Raw genomic sequence first — 18,587 nt, forward strand, 5'->3', positions numbered from 1 at the left:
GCAGAATACACTGTTGATTGCAACTGCAAGCTCACTGCATGCTGCATTAGCTTTTCTGCACCTTGAGTCAGTCTCACTATACTGGGAGAATACACATCCTAAATACTTGAAATGATCTAGCTGTTCCAGCTTTGTATTCTCTAAGGTTTCTTACCTACTGACATCACTTAAGCCTTGGAAAGGCTAATTTTCATATAAGTTACTAGTTACACCTAATTTCAAGTTCTAAGATATTGAGACTGCAGGCTTTCAGCACAGTCTGCCATTAAGACCAAGTAATTCTAATAATAATATAACAGTTTTGAAGGTAAGCCTATCAAGATGCTCATACCAGATTCAAACCTCTGAACTTCTTACAGGTATATACTGGTAACATTCTGTTAGGTACATCTAATGGTAAAAACAGCATTTCCTTGGCGGAGCTATGAATTATTTTATCTCTGTCTTCTAAATACTGGAAGTTGTTGAATTGGTGCCATTTGCAATAGATAGATAAATTTTGGCCATATGTACTGATTAACTGTGTTTAGCTCTTGGTCTGGATGTAGCACAGGCATTGACACCAAGTTTTTGAGGTAATTTTTAAGATTTAATATGAATGATTCACAAACAAATTTTATCTTTTTGTTGACTGAAACACCTAAATATTTAATGGATTCCCCTTGTTTAATGCCTCTTGTGAAACAGTCAGTATAAAGAGTCAGGTCCTTTTGTGTCGGCTTTCCCTGTTAAACATTTATAGAAACCAATTTGCTTTCATTTAGTTGGAGACCTATTTTTTTCAGTAATGATTTTATCATCATCACTAGTTCCTGAGGTGCAGTCATGTTATGTCCTATGAAAACAATATCATCTTTGAAAGCAGCTATGATCAAGTTTTCTAATTCTCTTGAAACTTTGAAGCCATGTTTGTCAGTTATTTATTTTTCTGACAAGTTCCTTGAGATTGAAATCTATTGTTAAATTAAAAAGAAATGGAGATATAGGTGACCCCTGGAAAACGCCTTTCTGAAGCTCAATTGGGTCAGAAATTCCATTAGAATTGTGTATTCTTGTGAAATTCTCTCTTGAAAGTACTTGCTTGAGAATCCAGACATTTATCCAAATACAGGTCCGCTATAGCGAGTACGGCATATAACGATAACTCCGTTATAGCGACGACCTTTTCTGTCCCTTCAGCATTCCTTTATTAAACTGTGTATCGTCCTTCGGTTACAGCGAGAACCCTATCACTGACGCATCCGTTATTACGAGCAATAAAGCGCACGCGATTTTTTCCGTTACCGACATTTAAGCACCCCAGCGATGATATTGCATGCGATCGATTACCTTCGGCATCGTTTCCTCACTATGTGCACTAGCGATTTCTCTCGTCGACATTCGAAGGCGATGTCGGAGTCGATTAGTAATACCCATCGACAGCTGTTCCGTAAAGAAAATTCGAAATGAAAGAGAACATATTTTCGTAATAAATGCATAAATAACCTGTACATAAACATTGTGAACTCGTTAAAAATTAGGGCTGACTAAACAACTGCTTAATTTTGAGGCTAAATACTGCAATTAAGTAAGAATGGGATACCCCTCGAGATATGGCAGAGTGCTGAATTGATTTCAGAGGTTAGTTTATATTTTGTCGCGTCTGGTTAAATTACGGAAAGGCTATTATGAAAATTTATAGCGAGAAAGTTATCATTTCTCTACTGGCACTTGAAGTGTGTTTTCATCATACGTATAGAACGGTTAAGTTAGGATACGTGACGCTGTTTGAATAAAAAAACTGAAACGTTTGCAACAAAATGCGATCGATCATTTTCGGTACGGTATAGTTTTCTCACTTCGTGCATTTGCGAGCTCTCTCGTTGACATTCAAAGGCGATGTTGGAGTTGAATAGCAATATCCATAGACTGCTGTTCTCTAAAGAAACTTCGAACTGAAAGAGGATAACACGTTTTCGTAATAAATGCGTAAATAACGTGGCCAATAGCAGTTGTTAACTCGTTAAAAGAAAAGACTGAAGTAAACGATATTTTAATTTTAATGGTATATACGGAAATTAAGTAAGAATGTGATACACCTCAAGATATGGCAGAGTACATCACTGATTTCAGAGGATATTTCATATCTTCTCGCGTCTAGTTACGGCTATTTACATGTACATTTTTCGCGAGGAGGTTATTTCCCCACGTGCGTTTCAAATATGTTTTCATGATACATATACGGTTTGGTTAGGTGACGCTGTTTGAAGAAGAAAGCTGAGGTGTTTGCCACAGAAATCTCTGGAGTGATACCGTATTTCTCCGAATCCAAGACTTTTTTTCCCTCAGAATCTCATGCGAAAACTCAAATGGTTGTTGCATTCGCGACCTAACAGTAAGTTAATGGATACCACTGGCAACTATCGCAGTAACCACGCTGCTTCTTTTCACACGCGCACAGAACTCGTTGACAAAAAAAACGACCGCCTCTTTACTATACGTCGCTAGCCACGACAACCGGTTGTACAGTGCCTGTTTGTTTCTCAAATCTGCAGAATGGCATCGAAACATGCGACCCTTCGAATTTTTAGAAAAGCCATGGCTACTCAGTGGCAGAGTTATAACGCGTCTATTATACTCGACGCTTAGTAAAATTAAGGTTTATAGACAGCAGGAGCAGGAATATTTTCGTGATGGATAGTCGTATTGTAAAGATACGTGAAAAAGGTATTGCCGGCAAATTTTCAACGGGTTCTAGTCGATATTATGATGCCAATTTTAAGTTAATGGTTATTAAACACTCGGAAATGTAGAATAATTGTGCAGCCGCAAGAAAATACGACATAGGCTTAACTAAAGCCAATATTTGACGTTAGTGTGAAGACAAAGGGCTAAAAAATGCGTACTGTACAAAAAATGCATTCAGTGGTCCGCAACAAGGACGCTTTAAAGAAGTCGAAGATGAAATTGTGGGGTAGGCCTATGTGCACGAAAAACGCAAGGGCGGAATGGCCATACCGTGGCGCAATAAACCCGTTCGTTGACTTACAACGTCCGCGATTAGGCCTATATATCGCTAGCCGCTGAATTTGGCCGAACCCGGCAAGTGAGACGTGCGTGTAGCGGTAGCCGGTTATATCTGACGCTGCGTAAAAGTAACAGTTTTATAGACAGCAAGAATAATTTCCTGATGGATCGTTGTATTGTAGAGACGCATGGAATAGGTATTGCCGGAAAATTTTCAACGGGTTCTCTTCGGTATTATGCTGTCAATGTTAGGTTAATGGTCCTTAAACCCGCGGAAATGAAGAATAATTGTGCAGCCGCGAAAAAACAACAAAAAAACGGCGTGACGGAAGTCAATGTTCGGCGTCTAAAAATAGCCTAAAGATGCGTAGGCCTACTGTACAACAAGGCATTCATATGATTTTACAAAGTTCTTTTTGAGCCTAATTTAAATTTTTTGAAAGAAAAAGTGGGGTTCATCTTGGATTTGATGAAATACGGTACTATATTTTTTTCAGAATGATATTAAACATATTTTCACGTAGTGTCGATATCATATGCGGAAACGTAAGTTTTGAACAAACTGATTGCCGTTTCATACCGATTTTAATGTGCATGGGGATTTTCCGACTTTTATACAAAAATAGGATATAACGACAATCCGTTATAGCGAGTAAATTTTCGCTGTTGTGAATTCTCGCTATAACGGACTTCTACTGTACTCTAACCCCACAGTGTCAGAAGCTTGAGTTATATCTAGCATTGCTATGGATATGTTGACCTTGACATTTCTAGCCTTCACCAAAATCCATCTGCCTAGGAAACATTAACAAATCTTCCTGGCTCAGATATAAATCCTTTCTGATTCTTACTGAACTTATTGTCTCAATATTCTGATGATGATTATGCTTGTTGTTTTAAGGGACCTAACATCGAAGGTCATCAATATTCTATCAATATTCTTTTCTGTTAACCGTCTTATCATGGAACAGCAGAAATATGCCTCCAGTTAGCCGGGTCACACCTTACCCTTGTAAATTAAGATAGTTCTTGCCTCTCTCATCCTATCAGGAACCTCTCCCCATTTAAGCATGACTTCTAGAAGTGCAGAAATTACGGGACAACATTCTGTTAATTTTATTGTCCCTACTAATATCTTGTTGTCAGGTCCAGGTGCGGAATTAGATCTCATATTATTTAGAGATTGTTATATGTCATCTACAGAAATTTTGAATGACTGGTCCAGATCGCCCTGCTGTGAGCTACTTAAAGAATGGAATTATTAGGCAATCACAATTTTTTTCTTTTCTTTTTTTTTTCCATTGCATCCTTCAGTACTTTAATTGGTATCTGACATATTTTGTTATTCTTTCCCATACTCAGCAGTGATCTAACACATTTTTTACATTTATTAAAATATTGATAATGGACAAGCTCATACTTTAATTTTTCCTTTCTTCTCTCCCTGTCTCTTTTCGATCCCTGCTGTGAGTTACTACACTCACTGCATTTCCTATCCTTCCTCAAAAAAAAATTATTTTGTTTCCTCATTTCATAACAATGCACAGAAGGGTGCTTAGGACCCAGCAGTTTGCTGTTAATGTCAAATAATGCCATAATAAAATCATTATACAATTGATTCAGCTCACTTGGGCGAGGATCTGTCATGATTAAAGTAGAAAATGTTTCCTGAAATGACAGAATCTTTTCTCAAATTTGTTGCATATGTGCATTCACCGAACTGCTGTTTTGTGAAGAACTGCTTTCAACAATTTTCGTGCCGGTATTATCTAAACTTTCATCACTTGCTTGGCAAGTTTTTCCTGTGTTTTTCCGGATGAGATCTTGTATTATAAATATTTAACCTCGTATATAATTTATGGACATGGTGTAAGATTTTGATTAGAAGTGAATGACTGAAGTTGTGAAATGTCAGTTTCTCCGGATTCACTTTGGTGTGACATATATATAATGTACTAAATGCAAGATTCCAACAAAATAATCATTACCTAATCTGTAACATCCGAAGCATGTAAACAACCTCCTTAGCAACAATTCACTCCATAACCGAGCACAGAAACTGTTAAATACACTCCAAAATTACTAGAAACTTCAGAAAAGTATCGTTGTTCATCAAAACTCATACAAAAACATAACGTAAAGACACACTTCCATTTAAAAGACCTATAACTCTGAGCATATAATGTAAAATATGGAGATCATTCAATGCAGTTAGCTATGTTCACCACCTTCTTGCTCCAGATCTGTTGTACACACCTGAAAAAAGCAAAATTGTTTGTTTTACAGAAATATGACATTAGCCACTTTACAGTTTGTGATTTTAATTCCAATCGTGAAAGCTTCTTGTGTGTGTACAGTGACTATATTGTGTGATGTTTACTTAGGTGGTGGCTCATACATTATACAAGTGATTGGAAACAGCATGAACAGAGTATATAAGCGTTAGAGCGTTGGTAATACTGATAAGAAATTTGAAAAAATTACATCAATATCTTGCACCATTATCATTTTATCAGTGTTGCTGAAGTTAGTCAATCAGATCACTTCGCAAGCGAATTCAAATAGGCTTTACGAGGTGGTGTTGCTAAATCTTGGGAGCCATGCCGAGAAATGAGCATCACACACTTGCACACCGTGGGTTTCAGCCAATGCCACCGTATGGGGCGAGTCTATCAGCAGGCTTGTCCTTGATAAAGACCCTCCCCTGGAGAAGTTTATTTCTTCTATTGGCACTCTTAAGCTGGTCGTAAGCCACGTGCAGGTTTAGCAATACCATCTCGCAAAGCCCATCTGAAGTCACCCGCAAAGTGATCTGATTGGCTAACTTCAGTAGCTGATGAAATGACAACAGCACAAGATATCTGATTACTTTTTTCCAATTATTTATCAGTACGACCAACCCTTTAATGCTCATATACCCGGTTCATGTTGTTTCTGACCACCCTGTATGTGATGTAAGGCCAGCAGTTAGAAGGGTGCATGAGAAGTACATTTGAAGCAGAATTACACAATTAATGAATTGTCATTGTCCAGAACTAAGAAGAGCGATGTTTCCAGTCTTGTTTACATCTCTGACATGTTTGTAGATATAAAGACAACCATTTCAACAAAATCTTTCTCACGAGTTGACCCTTTTCAATTGATTTAGCTAATGCAGCAGTCCAAATAGCAGAGGATTTGTCTTAGAATCACATCTGCTCTAAGAGAAGTTACTCTCTTAAATCATTTATGAGTATAAAGTTAATCCTTGCAGAAGAGCCCTTCCAACAGTACTATGGCACAAGGAGCTGGCAATGTTCCAATATGATACACATGGCTGGCATGTTGCACAGTATTACTTGCCCTAGCTGATGTTTGATTTTAAACGTGTTTCATAGTAATGAATCCACAACGCCTGCTTACTTTCAAACACTCTTGGATCTGCTTGTATCGATTCTATTACTAGAGCCTGACTTCCTAGGTGTATTAATTATTTCACTTGTTTACTCCTGATTCTTGGTGTAGCCTCATACCTGGGGATTTCACCCTCAGAACTGATGTCCTCAAGATACCAAGGTTGTTCTTTCTGAAGGGAAGTTAGGTAACTTGCACTTTGTTAGAAGCTCAAGTAATTTGTGAGGCCTCTCTCTCAAGTTACCTCCTGTGGGTGGGGGCTGTAGAATAACACCCACAGTATCCCCTGCCTCTCGTAATAGGTGACTAAAAGGGGCCCCAGGGGATCTTAACTTGGGGGCATGGGTTGGCGATCACGGGGCCCTCAGCTGAGCCCTGGCATTGCTTCCACTTATTTGTGCCAGGTTCCTTACCTTCAATTATCCTATTCAACCTTCCTTGGTCAACTCTTGATTTTTACGACCCCGATGGTTTTAGAGTACTTGAAGCTTAGGGAGTCTTTCTTTTCCACACCCTTTGTGACCCTTGTCTTTCTTTTGGCTGATACCTTCATTTTTTTTGAAGTGCCGGATCCCTTCCAATTTTTCCCTCTGATTAGTGTTATATAGAGGATGATTGCCTAGTTTTACTTTCTCGTAAAATAATCCCCACCATCACACTCTCAAGTTCTGTATTGATTAAGTTCCATTAGCAGGTATTGTGGAAATTTAACAACCTCTCTCTCGTGAAACACATTTCATCATTGACTAGTTTTTGGTAGAGAAAAAGCAGCTGTCATGCTGCTTTATTTAGAAACCATACATTTCCACTTTCATAGAAAATCCTATTCTTTCCAAATAGCAGAGGATTTGTCTTAGAATCACATCTGCTCTAAGAGAAGTTACTCTCTTAAATCATTTATGAGTATAAAGTTAATCCTTGCAGAAGAGCCCTTCCAACAGTACTATGGCACAAGGAGCTGGCAATGTTCCAATATGATACACATGGCTGGCATGTTGCACAGTATTACTTGCCCTAGCTGATGTTTGATTTTAAACGTGTTTCATAGTAATGAATCCACAACGCCTGCTTACTTTCAAACACTCTTGGAGAAGGGCTCAGGGTAAGTCTACTTGCTTATACAGACCTCAGAGCCCCACCCAGTGTTCTAGAAATCCACAGAAATCTCCTATGATTTCCGTACCATAGAACACTACATGGTTAGCGGATCAGCGAATCACAGGCTTGGAAGCCAGTTTTCTTCCTCTACGTCTTGGCCAGCATCCAGAGTCTGACCTATGTTCTTTGTATACTGAATTATCACGCTCATGACACACGAAATGGTTGCAGGCATTCTATATGCCCTTTCCATCTTGATCAGATCCCATTTTCTGAGTTTGTTGCCTTTTCCATCAGGATGAGTAGCTCAAATGATTGACCATTGGCTTTCTGAGCCCAAGTTGGCAGATCGGGTGGTGTTCGAAGGTGCTCAAACACATCAGTTTGTATCAGTACATTATCAGTACATTTTCCAGCACATAGAAGAACTGCAGGACAACATTTTGACAACTCAACATCTCCAAAAACTGTAAAAGTTGTTAGTGGGATGTAAAATCAATAACATTATCTTTTGTTGCCCTTCGTGTGGTTCAGTGACAAGGACTATGCAGCCTGTCTATGGTAACTTTACTGTTAAAATTTGTTGGTTAGGCTGAGTGGCTCAGATGGTAGAGCCCAAGTTTGCAGGTTTGATCCTGGTTCGGTTTAGAGGTACTTGAAGATGCTCAAATATGCCATCCTTGTCTGTAGATTTACCAGCATGTTAAAGAACTCCTGCGGGAAAAAATTACAGCACCTAAGTGTCTCCAAAAGCCATAAAAAGTAGTTAGTTGAATGCTAAATCAGTAACATTATTATTTATCTTGTTAAAATTTATACTGTAGCTCACTAAACCTTTGTGTTAGCAAGGCAAGAACCTTGCTTTATAAACACTTTCAGGTAATGTATTCATTGACCTTAGGACTTACGAGAATGATGACAATTACACTTCTCTTTAACTGGCTGGGATCTCTTGGTAACAACCTGGCAAGCACACTGAACTTTGATGCGACACTTTATATCAATGAGACTTATGAAAAAGAAATCAGTTTCCCTACATTTGTTTCTCCCACATGGCATAACCCCCCCCCCCAAAAAAAAAAAAAAAACATGTCAGAAATCATTGTGTTGCGTAGTAGAATTTTTTACAATTTTGACCTGTCTTTCAAATGAGTTTATTTACTGTTCATTCCTTCAGGTTCTGGCAGATGCTGAATCAGATGAGGAAAAAATATCTATCAAGGATGAACCAACATGGACAAAAGAATCTGAAGACTCACCTTCGGGGGTAAGTTTTGTGCCAGAAGCAAGAGTAGACTAATATTTGTAAATCTATCTATATACAGTAGAACCCCGTTTATCCAAAATAAAGGGGGCGGAGCCACTTTGGTTGATGTGTTTTTTCGGATGACACATGGTGAATATTTTCGGAAGTTAAATGTTGAAATAAAAATGCATAAACTCTGTTAAGCAAAGGTGCATACTGTATATTAACATTAACATGTTTACATAATGTCGCTCCTTGTATAAAATTGGTGATTTTCTTCTGAAATTTCTTGGTGCAGCACTGTCGTGCAGCTATATCGCGTGTTTAATCAATAATACATCAGCTGGTGTAGATTCATTGCTCTGTTCAACAAAGTGCAAAGCAATGTGAAATCATGAAACAATTTCTTTTGCAATGGGGGTAAGAAAAGCATTGGATCTACAGTATAAAACCACAAGGCCAGTGGAACGATCTTGGGTGAAAGAAAAATATAAATGGAGAAGAGTCGCTGGACTTCCCGGGAATCCTAACAGAAGCTGCAGTATAGTCCAAGCAGTAAACAAGATGAAACTCCTGGAAATGAAGCAACGTTAACCACAGTCTACATAATATTCATGATGAATAATAGACTAATAATAATAATGCAGTAATAGTAATAATTCCTGCTTGTTCAAGAAAAAATGTATCATGGCACGAACTAGATGGTAAGAAACTGTTTTGTTTTATGCTACTGTACACGTGCATTCTGGTATAAGTCATGATATAAAAACAGGGTTTGCCTAGTAGCTCTCAGCACATATAGCAAGAGAATTACTAATATCGACGGCTAAGAACGAGAGGGTAAAAACAAAATATTAAAATACAATTTTGCCAGAGCATTTCGGTTAAGCCAGGTTTCAGTTAAGCAAAGTTTGGTTAAGCGGGGTTCTACTGTATACACACTGAGTGGCCAAAAGTCACAGGAAGGGGTGTCCCATTAGAACATGTGCCATATATGACCCCTGAGCGTTCCAGCTAGCTGTGGCATAGCTTAGTAGTCTGTCACAGACACCAGTGTCGTGAATATGGCAATGCATCGCAAATTAACCAACTTTAAACGTGGGATGATCATCAGTGCATGGGTCATAGCATTGTGGAGATTACACGCGAATTCAGGTTTCCGAGGTCAACAATGTTAAGGATGGATCTTCAATATTGCAGAGAGAATGTTATCACCCACATAAACCACCACACGTGTCTAACGAACGGACATCATGTCGCCTCCGCAGTACCATACTGGGCACTTGACAAGCTACTGTGAGGCAGATCACCGCCCAGTTGAATGTTGGGAGTCAGGAACCCATTTCTACCAGGGCTGTAAGGAGGCAACTGCACCGCATAGGCTTCACCACACGACACCCAACTTGTGTCTCTCTGCTGACATCTCAACTCGGAGCTCAACAACATGCATGGGCCCGTGAACATTGGCAGTGTGCCATGAAACACCGTGGAATAGTGGCAGCATGTGATATTGTCCGATGAATCCCGGTTCCAGTTGTATTAAGCCGATGGGCGCGTGTGTGGCATATGCCCCATGAAAATATGGGTCCTGTGTATCAACAAGGTTGTGTCCAGGTGGGAGGTGGCTCAGTTCTGGTCTGGGCGGCATTCTCATGGTTTCAGTTAGGCCCCATTATCCGGCTACAGCGAGCGCTGACAGGTGCACGTTATTTTGACATTCTTTCAGACCATCTACATCCCTTTCTGGCCCTATAGTACCCTGATGGAAATGTCATGTTTCAACAGGACAACGCGCCATGTCGCCTCCCTGTGGTGGCACACAGATGGTTGGAGGAGCACCCAGTGAAGTTACGACCATCGATTGGCTCTCCAGATCCCCCAGTCGTAATCCAATCGAGCATTTATGGGATGCTGGTATACGCTCCATGAACCCCGCACCAACTACACAAGATCAGTTGTAGTAAGCCTTGCAAGATGCGTGGGTCCAGATCCCTCTAGAATGATTCCAACACCTTGTAGATTCGATGCCTCACCGTATTGCTGCCGTTTTGAGGGCTTGCAGAGGAGCAACTTGTTATTAACATCACATTGAATGTTTTCCCATGACTTTTGGCCAGTCAGTGTAAATGGAAGTCAGTTTGGAGCAATCTGTAATTGTATAAAAGTGAAAATAGGTGCAAATTAATGAGGCACGTCCAGGCATCTTAGAAACTTGATCAGTTTCTCTGGAATCAAGTTTTATCTCAGGATCCCTAGAAAAATCTAAGATTCTCAAATATCCCCGAGCGGGACAGGTTGATGGGGTCAAATTTGGGGCACAGCGCAAGAACACAGTCGGATGTATTTATCCAAAGTGATGATGTGTAGGTTTCATGGGCTTAAAAGTTTCCTCAAATTCCTGATTTTATCCTCCTGCCCAATCATTGGCTGACAGGAAGAGGACCTCATGGGAGGTTGGTTGATTGGTTTGTTACTGAACAGATGGAATGAGATGGTTAGAAAAGAGGAGAAGAAGTCTTGTAGTGTCCTCAAAGAATATTTGTCTTCTAAGACTACAGTAAAGCATGCACACTGTGTACAGTACAAAGGAGTATAACTCTAAAGGTTGCTAAAGTCCTGAGTAGATGTCTTCGAGAGTCTGATGTTCCAGTACTAAATAACGGGAAATGATTATTATTAATTACATAATCTCCCCATAAACTGGCAGAGATTCATATAACAACTGTTATAGTGAGCTCTTAACAGAAGGGCTCAGGGTAAGTCTGCTTGCTTATATAGACCTCAGAGCCCTACCCAGTGTTCTAGAAATCCACAGAAATCTCCTATGATTTCCGTACCATAGAACACTACATGGTTAGCGGATCAGCGAATCACAGGCTTGGAAGCCAGTTTTCTTCCTCTACGTCTTGGCCAGCATCCAGAGTCTGACCTATGTTCTTTGTATACTGAATTATCATGCTCATGACTCTTACTGTATTCCCTGTTGTCTGACTTCTTTCTCAAGACGCTGAAAGCTTGGCTTTTATTAGCTATATTATAGTCTTATATGGAATAATACAAGTTCCTTAATTTTATATTCAATTAAGCACAAAATGAATTCCAGCCTTTTATACTGTTCCTTAAGCTGTTCAAGTCAATTCAATAGGGCTCAGAAGTTGAGACCTAAAAATACCCACATAAGGACCTAAAAACTGGCAAAAAGGACGTAAAATTGCGATCCAAATTCATCCATATTTTAGTTTTAATTGCATATTTAATGTAAGGATATAATGTTTTGCTGGTCGCGGTGTAGGCATAGCATGCCTACCTCTTACGCAGATGCCCCGGGTTCGATTCCTGGCCAGATCAAGTTTTTTTTAACCTAGAATTGAGGCCTGCTTCGAGGTCCAATCAGACTACGTGATTGCAATTGAGGAGCTACCTGACGGTGAAATAGCGGACCCGGTCTAGAAAACCGAGAATAACGGCCAAGAGGATTCGTCGTGCTGATCTAATGACACCTCGTAACCTGCAGGCCTTCAGGCTGAGCAGCGATCACTTAGTAGGCCATGGCCCTTTTGGGCTTTTGCGCCATGGGGTTTGGTTTTATATAATGTTTTAAAATTCTGGTGATATGCAAAATACAGTGCAAAAATATATGAGTGAAATACTTCTTTCAGACATTTTATATTTTTAGATTAACATAATTTAAAAAATGAATTGCTCGTTTGTTAAAAAGGTACTTGCAGAATTTAGAGTGAAATAATTGTTCCACCTAGAATGAATGCAGTGAACCTGCAGTGGACACCCTGAAAAATTGAATTTAGTATAACTGGAATCATAGTGTGGGTTACTGTAGTCACGTCCTGGTTCGTGAACCATGAGCAACGGCTGAAGTGGCCTAGTAAGTGGTCCTGAGAGTCGGGATACCAGTTGCTACGGAATGGGAGTGGGTATCTCGGGACATATTCTGAGTCATGGCCCTCCTTGTGCTCAGGCGGCTAGGACTATACAATACACCGGTGGTACATAACCCATTAGAGGAGAGATCCTCACTTGGACTATGTGTAAGTAGGGTAGCATCCTGCTTCACGAATTTACTGAGCTCAGAACATTTCAAGCAAGCCTCGAGTAACGGAGTCACGCTCCAATTTGACAGGTGAGGGACTCCTTGGAAACAACTTAGTGAACAAAATGGAAATCAATGGGGAGCTATCAATATTAATGGGGCTTATGGAAGAAAGAGAGTAGAACTGTCTCAGTCAGTAAAGAGGACGCATCTCGATGTGCTAGGAGTAAGTGGTATTCGGGTAACGGAAGATAATGAGGAAGAGATAGCAGATTATAAAGTGTACTTGATGGGTGTTGGAAGGGCAGAGTGTGGAGTAGGACTGTTTCATCAGGAATCCTTTTGCACGTAACATAGTTTCTGTTAGGCACGTAAATGAGCGAATGATGTGGGTAGATTTGGCAGTTGGGGGAATTAGGATGAGAATTGTCTCAGTGTATTCATCATGTGAGGGTGCAGATGCAGATGAAGTTGACAAGTGTTATGAAGCATTGAGTGACATCGTAGTCAGGGTCAACAGCAAGGATAGGGTAGTTAATGGGTAATTTCAATGCGAGAGTTTGAAATAGAACTGAAGGATATGAAAGGGTGATTGGTAATGGTGGGGAAGGTATGGAAGCTAATAGGAATGGGAAGCGTTCACTGAACTTCTGTGCTGGTATGGGTTTAGCAGTTACGAATACATTCTTCATAAGGCTATTCACCACTACACATCGGAAGGTAGGGGTACCATATCCATAATAGACTATATCTTAACCGAATTCAAATTCAGGAAATCTGTTAGGATTATATGGGTTTTCCAGGGATTTTTCGATGATACAGACCACTATCTGATCTGTAGTGAACTAAGTATCTCTAGGCCTAGCATAGAGAAAGTGAAATCAGTCTGCAAATGAATAAGGATAGAAAATCTCCAGGACGAGGAAATTAGACAGAAGTACATGGATAGGATTAGTGAGAAGTTCCGAACTTTGGACAGTAAGCAGGTTCAGGATATAGAAAGAGAATGGTGACATACAGGGATGCTGTAGTAGAAACAGCAACAGAATACCTATGGAACAATTGTCTGTAAAGATGGGAAAAACCAAACATCTTGGTGGAATGATGAAGTGAGAGCAGCTTGTAAACGTAAAAAGAAGGCTTATCAGAAATGGCCCCAAACAAGGGCTGATGCAGACAGGGAATTGTACGTAGATGAAAGAAACAGAGCAAAACAAATAGTTGTTGAATCCAAAAAGAAGTCGTGGGAAGATTTTGGTAATAACCTGAAAAGGCTCGGTCAAGCAGCAGGGAAGCCTTTCTGGACAGTAATAAAGAATCTTAGGAAGGGAGGAAAAAAGGAAATGATCAGTGTTTTGGGTAATTCAGGTGACTCAAAATAGATCACAGGGAATCACTGGACATGTGCAGGGAATATTTTGAAAATCTTCTCAACTTAAAAGGAAATATTCCTGGTGGTGTCGCGAACAACCGAGCTCATGGGGAGGAGCAAAATGATGTTGGCGAAATTACGCTTGAGGAAGTGGAAAAGGTGGTAAATAAACTCCATTATCATAAAGCAGCAGGAATAGATGAAATTAGACCTGAAATGGTGAAGTATAGTGGAAGGTAGGGATGAAATGGCTTCATAGAGTAATAAAATTAACATGGTAAGGTACCTTCAAATTGCATAAAAGCAGTAATTGCACCTATCTATAAGCAAGGGAACAGGAAGGATTGCAATAACTATCGAGGTATCTCCTTGATTAGTACACCAAGCAAAGTATTCCTTCTTCCTCTTCTTCATGGGGCCTCTAAATATTAGTTCCTAATTGGTGTCGACCTCTAATATCTTTTGCTACCATGTTTTTCCTTCATTCCCACCTAGATATATCTGTTCCTGTCACAAAGTTGCCGGTTGTTCTTATTGGGTCTTCTTGGATATTTTCGAGAGTGGAGAGTCTGATTCTACCCAGCGCCTCACATTCGAAAAGTATGTGTTCAGCTGATTCCTCTGCTTTATTACATTTCCTACATATGTTGTCTGTTATTACTCCAATTCTTCTTAGGTGTTTTTTCAGATGGCAGTGTCCTGCCTACAGTCCTATATTTTCTCTGCTGAGTTTCAACAGTTCTTTAGTATGCTTCTTGTTTGGTCCTTTTATCAGTTCTTTTGCAAGCCTGCATCCTGGAGTATTTTTCCAGTTTTCCATTTGTTTCTTTTGTATCCATTTCCTATGTAGTATCGGGCATACGCCATTTTATTTTTCATACCAGATGATTGCAGCATAGGCCATCATCGGTCTAATGATCGTTGTGGATATCTACATTACCATTGATGGTCTTAGGCCCCATGTCTTCCCAATGGCTCTTTTACATGCATACAGCAAGTTCTTGGCCTGGGTTATGTTCCTTTCTGTATGGGTATTCTAGGTTAGATTTTTATCTAACACTACACCTAGGTGGAGTGCCTGTTCTTCCATATATAAATCTTGCCCAAAGAGCTTCAGTGATCTCTTTCCCTCTTTTTTTTTTTTAAGGGACCAGAGTTATCTTGTTCGGGTTGACTGATAGTTGTTCTTCCCGACACCAGTTATCCACAAGGTTGAGTGATCATTGCAGGAGGTCCTGAATAACACTCATCACCTTACCTCGTACGACAATCACTAGGTCAATGTAATAGATAAGAAAAATGTTCCACCGATCAATACATTTATTGTGGATGAATTACTACACTAGTACCGGTTTCGACCTATCTTGGCCATCATCAGCTAGCACACAAATTTACAGTCATTAGATGAATTACAAAGAAGTTACTTAAGAGCATCATGAAGAGCATCATGCTCTTAAGTAACTTCTTTGTAATTCATCTAATGACTGTAAATTTGTGTGCTAGCTGATGATGGCCAAGATAGGTCGAAACCGGTACTAGTGTAGTAATTCATCCACAATAAATGTATTGATCGGTGGAACATTTTTCTTATCTATTACATTGAATCCAATCAATACAGAATATGAAACTTATAAATAATAAATCACTAGGTCATCTGCGTATCCTTGTGTATAGACACTCTGTTCGTTGAGCATAGCTATGATTTTGTTCACCACGAGGTTCCACAGCAGAGGCGAAAAAACTCCTCCCTGAGCACAGCCTCAGGTGGCCCCAACCGTCAGCGTTTCTTCAAAAAGGGTTGCTTTTATCTTCCTTCCGTCTAACATGGATTTAATCCATTTGACGATGGTTTTACTCACCTTGCTCTTTTCCAATGCTTTGATCATAGAGTCATAGGTTGTATTGTCCAGCTCCATGGCCAAATGGTTAGCGAGCTGGCCTTTGGCCACAGGGGTCCCGGGTTTGATTCCCAGTAGCGTCGGGAATTTTAACCATCATTGGTTAATTTCGCTGGCACGAGGACTGGGTGTAGGTGTCGCCTTCATCATCATTTCATCTTCATCATGACGCACAGGTCGCCTACAGGCGTCAAATCTAAAGACCTGCACCTGGCTAGCCAAACATGTCCTTGGACACTCCCGGCACTAAAAAGCCATACGTCATTTCATAGGTTGTATTGCTGAAGGCTCCTTCTATATCTAGAAATGCCACCGGTACAATTTCTTTATATTCTAGGCTTTCCTCTAGTTTACAAACCAACTGGTGGAGTGCTACTTCACTGGATCTGCCAAGTCTATATGCAAACTGATTTTCATGTAACGTTGAGTTCTGTTGCACCGTTCTTCTAATATATTTATCCAGAATTTTCTCCATTACTTTCAGCATGATGGAGGTTAAACATAGTGGTCTGTATGCTTTGGCTTGGACATAGTTTTCCCTTCCAGGTTTAGGTATGAATACTGTTTTAGCTTCAGACCATGATTTCGGCTTGTACCCTAAAACTAGACTAGCTCTGAAGAGGTCCGTCAGGGCATTGTCGAGTATCTCCCATCCTTCCTGTAGGAGTATCGGAAGTATCTCATCTGGCCTCGGAGCCTTTATAGGGTGAAACGTGTCGATTGCCCAATTTACATGGTTGTGTTTTATTATTCTGTTGGCACAGTTCCAGTCTGCTCTTCGAGCTCCGGTCTCTGTTCCAACCGTTTCTTCTTCTGTCATCTCCTCAGCCTCAGGAAAGTGACACACCATTAGCATCTCCAGCATGTCCTTCCCTGCCTGAATAAACGACCCATGTGGTTTCTCCAGTGTAACTGCTTGATTTATATGGGTTGCTTTAAGAACCTTCTGGAGCCTTGCTGTTTCAGTGTGTGATTCCACTTTCTCACAGAACAGTCTCCAAGATTTTCTTTTTGCTTTCCATATCTCTAGGTTATACTCAGTGAGTTTCCTATGATATACGTCCTACATACCATTTCCTGATGATATTCTGTACAACATCATAACCTCTTTTTTCATTTTGGCTAGTTTGTTGTTCTACCACCTTACTTTTTCAGTGTTTTTCTCTTCTTTGAGAGGACAGTTGTCATGGAATGAGTCTATAATGGCATTATCTAATAGTTCCACTACCTCATCCAATTCTTTCTGTCCTCTCACGTTAGTTGGAATTTTTTGTACAGCCTTCCCTAGCACTTCTCTGTATCTATCCCACTTAGTTCTTTTTGGGTCTCTGTACATCTCAATCCCACATAGTCTCGCATCTATTGCAAATTGGATGCACTGGTGGTCTGCCTATGATGGTTCCTCCAGCACCTTCCATCTTTAATAAAGTTTGCAATATGTGTAGTGCTTAGCGTAATGTCTGTTACCTCCCTACGATTTTTATTTATAAATGTAGGCTTGTTTCCTAGGTTTAGTATTGTCAACTCAGTTCCAATAATAAACTCTAGTAAAGACTCGCCTCTTGCATTGCAGTTCGTGCTGCCCCATGCCGTGTGATGTGAACTTGCATCTGCTTCAAGGACTAGGTGTTCAACTTTCTTCTTTACATTGCAAATTAGGTTCTCAGCTTCTTCTGATGGGTGCAGATTAGTTGAGTCATATGGGAGGTATGCAGAGCCTATGGTTATTTCTCTGGGACCTTCCCAATTTCCAAGTTTTATCTTGGCCACCACTAAGTCCTTTGAATGAATGAAATGAAATGTCATATGGTTTTTTAGTTTGCAATCAGCTTAATTTTCTGTATCAAATTCTAATCACAGAGAGTTACAATAATTGAAAAATCTTCCACCTTTTTGATACTTTTTATTTGCTTTTTAGCAAATTATTAATTATAAACAGTACAAGTTTCGTTCTCACTTGAGAACATCTTCAGCTGTTGTTAAGCTTAGGTGAATCGCTAAGTTTCTGAATATATTATGTTCGGGTACATTGTTCCTCTTAAAGACTATTTGAATATAAATTAAATTAAAATTATGTTAAAACAATGTGAGGGTTAATGGGTTGATGAAATGAGACAGGATGAATACATAGTTAGCCTGCTTACAAACTATATCTATTCATTAGAATAGTTGTTAAAAGTTTCAACCCTGTTACACTAAAAATATCTATTTGTCTTCCAGTTAAAAGGTTTTTAAAAAAATGAATGGCTTCTTGACACTGTTCTTATTACTGCTGAATGCTCATTTCATTCACTCCTTCCAGGTAGGCTGTTATTTTTTTTGAGCTTGCGTAATGTGCTCTAAATTGAGTCTAATGCGGAACTTTGAAGCTGATTGCCGGTCACTTTTTGAGAAGGGAGCTTCGTCTCAATTTCTGTAATGAAATGAGGAAAATAGGAATTTGTTTTCTTTGTAATGAAAGCATGTGTCTTTACATAATAACTTAATGTATAAAATGGTTCCATACCTTACTGTTGTTAGACTCCA

General features: G+C 39.7%; 1 protein-coding gene across 9 annotated transcripts in view; it reads left to right on the forward strand.

Annotated features, from left to right (window-relative positions):
- LOC136884746 (52 kDa repressor of the inhibitor of the protein kinase) overlaps positions 1 to 18,587 on the forward strand; it is a 95,496-nt gene that overhangs the window by 47,661 nt on the left and 29,248 nt on the right. For all 9 annotated transcript variants that reach the window (XM_068230330.1, XM_068230309.1, XM_068230332.1 and 6 more), the window contains one exon: positions 8,675 to 8,764. In XM_068230330.1, coding sequence (XP_068086431.1) covers positions 8,675 to 8,764 — 90 coding nt within the window. The remainder of the gene's footprint in view (positions 1 to 8,674; positions 8,765 to 18,587) is intronic.

The sequence above is a fragment of the Anabrus simplex genome, chromosome 1 (assembly GCF_040414725.1).
Source record: "Anabrus simplex isolate iqAnaSimp1 chromosome 1, ASM4041472v1, whole genome shotgun sequence".
Classification (NCBI taxonomy): domain Eukaryota; kingdom Metazoa; phylum Arthropoda; class Insecta; order Orthoptera; family Tettigoniidae; genus Anabrus; species Anabrus simplex.